The 7034-nt window shown below is 46.5% G+C and overlaps 1 protein-coding gene across 3 annotated transcripts in view; it reads right to left on the bottom strand.

Annotated features, from left to right (window-relative positions):
- Positions 1–6286, bottom strand: part of LOC138103196 (transducin-like enhancer protein 4) — a 98264-nt gene extending 91978 nt beyond the window's left edge. For 2 of the 3 annotated variants that reach the window (XM_069001300.1, XM_069001301.1), the window contains exons 1-4: positions 6108–6285; positions 5582–5679; positions 4379–4442; positions 2958–3002 (exon numbers count right to left, since the gene is read on the bottom strand). In XM_069001300.1, the coding sequence (XP_068857401.1) occupies positions 2958–3002; positions 4379–4442; positions 5582–5679; positions 6108–6152 (252 nt within the window). In that variant the 5' untranslated portion in view covers positions 6153–6285. Of the gene's footprint in view, positions 1–2957; positions 3003–4378; positions 4443–5581; positions 5680–6107 lie in introns of all 3 variants that reach the window. The other variant, XM_069001302.1, reaches the window with a different exon arrangement.
- Between the last annotated feature and the right edge of the window lie 748 nt (positions 6287–7034).

Raw genomic sequence — 7034 nt, 5'->3', positions numbered from 1 at the left:
CTTCCAAGGACTCCAGGGAGTCCTGCTCTTGAACCCTTTGAGACGCAAATCTAATAAGTGAATAAGCCTAACCTGATCTTGAGAACTAGGCCCAATTACGCCGAAGGGCAACTTCACTGCATTATTGCCTGCTTTCCATTACAAGGGCATCCAGTGAGTACATCTGGAAAAGAACCTGAGAGGAACCAAGGCTGTCTGCCCAGAAAAACAAATAAAGACAGATATGCCTCTGTGCTAAAGTGAAAAAAAGAAAGAAAATATAATAAGTAGGTGGTTTGCAGGGCTGTCTGTATTTCATAATGTGATAAACTGCCCTCAGGATTTTTTATATGATTGAATTTAGAAAGCTGGGGGGCGGGGGAGAAGGAAAATAAAAAAGGGTGAATCGCTCAATTTCAGCTGAGTGAAACTCAAAGATGGGAGAGGAGGAAAAGGGAATTTAAGGTGGTAGACCTAAAACACTTTGCACACATCAAATGAAGCAATCAATGCCATCTATACAAATACCAAACTGGACCCTAACACTGTGATCATAATGGAAGATGGAAATATTTTGCATTTGCTGAGGCAAGAGGAGAATGAAAAAATGCAACGCTGTGTCAACAGAATGGGAGATATGAAAGACAGGAAATTGATATCAGATTTCAGAATGAAAGTGAACAAGTTTCCTAGCCGCAACTAATTTGATTCACCATCTGACAAAATATTTAAGTGTTTTGCATGAGAGGGCAATACTTAAAACTACTAATTTGAAGAGACTGAATGGTGATGGAAAAAGGTGTTTAATTAAAACCCCAGTCCTTTGTAATCCCCACACTTAGTTGTCACTAAGTATTTAATTTCTGCAGAGTATCACTGATGACTCCATCACCATACACATATAAAATTTCTGAAGTAAAGCATTTAGAAATTGAAAGTTAAAAGGATTTGCTATGAACTTTATAGCTTTTTTCCCTGGCTTAATACAGTTTCATTACACATTGCACTTGCAAGCTGATTTTGTTGCAAAGAATTTTGTGCAGTCAGTGTAAGTCTAAATAACCACTGTAAAAACAGGGTATCTAGAAATATAAACAAGTTTGACTGCAATGCTGGCTTTCAAATGCCTGTAAGAATTTGCTATGTAGGTGGCCTGTAAAGACTCCGGTCTTTGTGAATTGTTTCCATATCTACAGCTTTACTCATTGAGGGTTTGTTTGGTTTCATTTTTTGTTTTACTCTAATGGGACCTGAAACAATCTGGATATTGATTTGAGAACAGACCCAACACCTCTTAAGAGTCAGTAACCAATCTTTCCACCAGCACTCACGACAAGGATCAGGTCCAGACAGTCAGCATGTGCACACAATCTGATCTGCTGCAATCACTGCCTTTTCCTGTCAGCCATTTGTTAAACGCATTTGTTGACTTTTACGCATTTGTTGACTTTTACGGTACCTGTGAGAAGGACCCCTAAGAGAATTCAAAAGATCTACATATGTCTGTAAAATAACTTATATGTACAAGATTCCATAAGTTTGGAGCTGTAGATGCAAAATGCTTTGAGATAGGAAATAGCAGTGTCTTCATATGTATGCCATCTAGCAAAAACGGCCCTAATCAGTTCTATGGCATTGAGATGCTAATGGAATACAAAATATAATAAATAACATGAAAGAACTTTTGACTTCTATGTCTGCTGTCAACAAGATAAAGAAATCCTATTTCCAAACCCAGAGAAGTTCCAAATCCCTAACTTTGAACGGAAATGCGTAAAAACCAATTTTCAGGAGATTTTTTTCTCCTGTCCAATCATTTATTTATTTCTGCAGTTTCTGCTCCCCAGCAAAGGTGGCGAATTGCTCAAACATTTGCTAGAATGAGTTGTCAGTATTAAACTCCACTACACAATAAGTTCCCTCACTGGAAAAGAGGTCAGATGTTTAATTCATTCTCCTCTAGAGAAGGTTAAAAAACACACATTTATCAAATAAGAAACTCTCATTTACACTATCATGCACTAGCTGACTAATCTCTTGCTAATCTTGGCCTAAGTGCTAGAGTTCAAGGCACAGAACCGATAGCAGCCTTCCAGTACCTAGAGGAGGCCTACGAGAGAGCTGTAAAGGGCCTTTGACAAGCATGTAGTGATAGGACAAAGGGAAATGGCCTTAAACTGAAAACATGGCAGGTTTAGTTTAGACATTATGATAAATTCTTTACTGTGAGGATGGTGAGACACTGGAACAGGGAGGTTGAGGATGCCTACCCCTGGCAGTGTCCAAGGACAGGAGGGATGGGGCTTTAAGTAACCTAATCTAGTGGAAAGTGTCCCTGCCCATGGCAGGGTGGGGTGGAACCAGACGATATCTAAGGTCCCCTCCAACCCAGACCATTTCATGATTCTATGCTCACACCCTCACAGAAAGCTCATTTACTCTTTTGTGTTTGAGATGCTGACACACTCGTTCTGGACAGAAGTCCAAGTAAGCAGCCTGATGGAATCATCAAAATGGCTGCACATCAACTGCATTTGTAGCTCCAGCTTAAATCAGCCCAGGTTAACCAAAAAACCCATTTTTTCCACACACACTCCTTTTCCTAATACACATTCATAACACAGCCATCATCCCAAAAAGTAAATCCGAAAGGTTTGAGACCAGACAGAAAGGAAGACACAACCCACAAACCCATTCATACTCACAGACACCCTCCCTGTGAAGTATAGGATTGCCTGCATGTGCAAAAACTGCAGTGTGGAAAGTCAAGAAAATAATGCACAACCGGCAGTCAAGACCGCAACCTACAAAGGCTCTGTATACCAAACATGAGACAGAAGACTCAAGGCCAGGTGAAGAAAAATTCTGATGCACTCAAGCATGCAATTAAAGCAAGTCACACAGAATACACATCTTTTTAAGATTGACAGGAGAAATTATACAGACCATTCTTACAACAAAACAAATTATCTACCTACCTGTTTGTGCATCTCTATATTCAACCCATAGGACATCTCGTAATACTAAGAAAAAAGAAAATTACTCTGTTAGACCTTGCAATTGTAGAAACTATTTTGAAATTCCGTATGACTGAAACATCATCTGTACAAAGACATACAGACTTACGCACATTTATTTGCCTTGAAGAGTTCCTGGAATTGCAAAGAGAGCATTTCATAAAAAACTTTTTTTTTTTGCTTTATCTACATTGTTTCGTGTCACATTTACAGAGAACAGCTGTCAAACAAGGCTAAAACAGACCAAAAAAAAAACCCAAAAAAACAATCACAAGCGGAGTCAAGGATTAGAAGCAGAAAATGATCAAGATTTTATTCACTAGCATGGATAGAACATGCCAAAAAAACACCCAAAACGCTTCAAGCATATAAACACATAAATCAGTAATGTCTAATAGACCAATGATTCAATATTTTAAATTTTACAAAAGAACACACAAAAAAAATCCTGCAATTAAACTGCAAGGATAAAAAAAAGAAAGAGCACAGAAATTCAGGGCCAGAGCAGATACACCAATCTATGTAGGTCCTGCTGTGACCAAGTACTGCAGGGAACCCTGCTCAGTGTGTAATGTTAATACCAAACAATCTCCAAGACTTAGGCATATCAGGCATTAAAATGACAACTGCAAGCCTTACCGTTTGCTTGTGCTCTTGCTTAAGATTTTTTCAAGGTTATTTACTCTTTTTGTGTATACAAGAGTATTACTTGTCATGTGCATATGGAAAACAGCTAATCCTTCAGAGATGTACAACAGAAGAGATAGCAAGAGCTCCTCTACAGTTATCATGATCCATCACACAATTATGTATTTAGAGATGTCTTCCTATGCACATTATTTAACCAGGCAGACCACAACAACTGAGGAAATTCCTTTCACAGCTGAGATCCCTGACATTCTCAGTTTAATGAAACAATGATTCAGCTGCCTAAGAGCAACAGCTCTTCTAGGAAGAAGGCTTTGGATTTGCATGAGCTTGTGTACAATTTTGTCTTACTTCCATCATAGAAAAAAATACTATCCTGAACCATTTTACAGATATGACCATTGGGACAAGTCAGAAAAAGTGAAAACATCATCCCCAGGTACACTAAGGAAGTTGCACACAGCTTGAAAGGGCTGACAAGTGATTTGCTAGCATTTGGAAGAAACATCCTCAACTGCTTAAAAGGTTAAAAAGCCAGTTTCACAAGGATACTGACTGCTGCAAACAAGTTAAAACACCCCAGAAACTAAGGTTTTATAATGGAAGCACTGATGGAACCTCAACAACAGCAGCGCTACTACAATCTTCCTGCTTGCCTCCAGCAATCCAAATGTATGTCAGTCTCAGTATACCAGGCTAATAGACATTTTGAATTTGTTATGCAGCTTGCTTACCATGACATAATGTCGCTGCATCTCTGTCTTCTCACTGGCCAGTTTTTCACATTCTAGCTTTAAACTGTTTAAGAGACAAAAAGGAAAAAGCATGGGTACTTCATCACACTAAAGTGACATTCTTCTGAGCACCGGCTGCTCCCTTTTCAAACATTCTACACCACACAAATACAAATGTGTATTCCAGCTCTTGCTTGAGAGTTTAGGGTGGGGGTTTGCACTTTTCCATTATCAAGGGATACTGTGCAACATCCTCATCTCCTAAAAGAACTGCATACATACATGTGGTGTACACAGAAAATTATTTTTCTGACAAAAAAAATAAACACCGACACTGGTTCACGGAAGAAGCACACAGGGGTTCGTTCGTATCTTTAACAGTTAAGCTTAAGAAGCTGCAAACAAAAATGTAATTTGGGTTTCAGAGTTTTTATTTAGGAGTTTTAGAAACATCTCTTTCTTTTACTCAACCCACAGAAGAATCAAATGCGTATCACTGCTTCAAGAAGCAAAACTTGTGGATTTTAATTTTTGCTCTTTGCTATTACTGACGATCGAACTGCAAGTAAAATACTGCACGTAATTTAAGGAATACTGTGGTAAATACTAACACCTCCAAGTGTTTAATTTGTTTTCAGAAGCCCGCTAAACAATCCTGCCAGAAGTCACTTGTCACTTTGAGGACACAGCGCTGTTCCACCTAAGGATAATGAAATAGCTCGCCGCCTCACTTCCAGGTTATCAGCACTTGACATGTCAATGAAAGGCGCGAGGGGGCCGAGCCAAGACAAGCCTGTCCTGAGCGGCATTTCGAAGAAAATCAGAGGACGAGCCCAGCCAGACATATTTTTCTATCAACACCCTCCCTCCCCCACTCCGCACCCAAAAGTAAACAAAAAGACCAAAAGAAACAAAAGGAGAAAAAAAAAAAAAAAAAGAACAACCACAAAACGGAACGCGGGGAAAACAAGAAAATCCGCTCGCACCGCTCGGTTCGGGGCCCATAGGAGCCCTTCGCCCGAAGGTCGGGAGAGGAACGGGATGTGGAGGAGCCGGCGAGGAGCGCCTGGCTGGTGTGGGTCTGCCCCGCTCCCGGATCCCGCCAGGGGTCCCGCGCCCCCGCCCCGCCGTCCCTCCAGGCACGGCACCGAAAGCGGAGAGAGAAGAGACCGCGCAGGGCTCGGGGAAAGTAGGCAGTTTTACCTGTGGTACTGAGCCTGCAAAAACTGAAACTCCTCCTTAATCCGATCGCAGGACTCTGAAATGGTGAATTTAAAGGGCTGCGCTGGCTGGTGAGGAGCCTGCAAGCAAGGAACAGCAGGTCTTTTAATCGCCCCCTCTCGCCCGGTCACTACCTCCCGCCCGCCGCCGTCCCCCGCCGCGGCCCTCGCACCCGGGCTCCGCCGAGGCGCAGCCCCCCACGTCCCCGCTCGTCCGCTCGAGACGGCGAGATGCCCCAAGCACCCCGAGATGCTGCCCCGACGTGTCCACCGGCGGTGCGGGACCGCCGCTGGAGAAGGTGTCGCCCGCTCGGACCCTCTGTACCGGCCGCAGCCGCGGGACGCGGGGCTGGCGCCCGGACCGCCGCGCACCAGGCGAGGGCAACTCGAACAAGCCAACCCCGACCCGGAGAGGCGGCGGCGGCGCGGCGGACAACAATAAGAAAATGGCTACAACTCCGCGGTGCCCGCACCGGAGCGCTGCCCGCGGGGCCGCCGCCGCCACTCACCGGGTGCCGGGTCTGCGGGTACATCTTGCTCAGGTCGCGGATCATCCACGCCGCTTCGGGGGGCGCTGGCGGCGGGAGCGGCGGGGATCAGGGCTGCAGGCGCGGCGGCGGAGACGGCGGGCAGGGACGCCCCGGCCCCGCCGCCCCAGGGCTGGCGGGGCACCGCCGGCAGCAGCGAGGCGCGACGGCGGCGGCGTCCGCAACGCTCGGGGGCCGCTGCCACATCCCCCGGGGGCGGTCAGCGGGCGACGCCGGCCGGTTCTCCCGAGCGCCGCCGCCGCTCCACGGGCTCCGGCGGGCTGCGAGCCCCGTGCGGCAGAGGGCGAGATGGAGGAGGGCGGGGAAAGCCCCTCCGCCGGCGCCGGCGCGCGCTCCACCGGAGATTCCCCCCGCCGGCAGTTTTCCTCCCCTCCTGAAAACTTTTACTGCTGCTGCCTGCGGCTCTCCCGACGCCGGGCGGAGCGGGACGCAGAACCCCGGCGGGGATGGCGGCTGCGGCGGGCAGGAGGCTGCTCCGCTGCCGCGGCGGGGGTACGTGCGGTGCGGTGCCCTTTTGTGCGGCGGTCCGGTCCTCGCTGCTACTGCCCGCACCGCATCTCCCCCGCTAGTGCTGCTCGACCGCCTTTTTTTTTTTTTTTTTTTTTTTTTTTTTTTAATTAGAAAAAAAAAATTTAGAAGAGCGATAAAGATTAAAAAATACGGTACGGTCCGGGCAGCTTTATTTATATATATTTTTTTTCTCTCTCTCTTTTATCCCTCTTCGCCTTTCGAAACTCCGGCAAGTGGCGGTGGTGGCGGCGGCGGCGACGCGCGGAGCGGAGCCCCGTGCTCGGCTCGTCGGCGCGGTCCGGTCCGGCCCAGCCCAGCCGTGTCCTGCCCAGCCCGGTCCAGCCCAACGGCCGCTCCGCGCCGCTCCCACAGCACGCT

Source organism: Aphelocoma coerulescens, assembly GCF_041296385.1.
Source record: "Aphelocoma coerulescens isolate FSJ_1873_10779 chromosome Z unlocalized genomic scaffold, UR_Acoe_1.0 ChrZ, whole genome shotgun sequence".
Taxonomy (NCBI): Eukaryota; Metazoa; Chordata; class Aves; order Passeriformes; family Corvidae; genus Aphelocoma; species Aphelocoma coerulescens.
The sequence above is the reverse complement of the archived record's forward strand: the minus strand, read 5'-3'. Positions and strand labels throughout refer to the sequence as shown.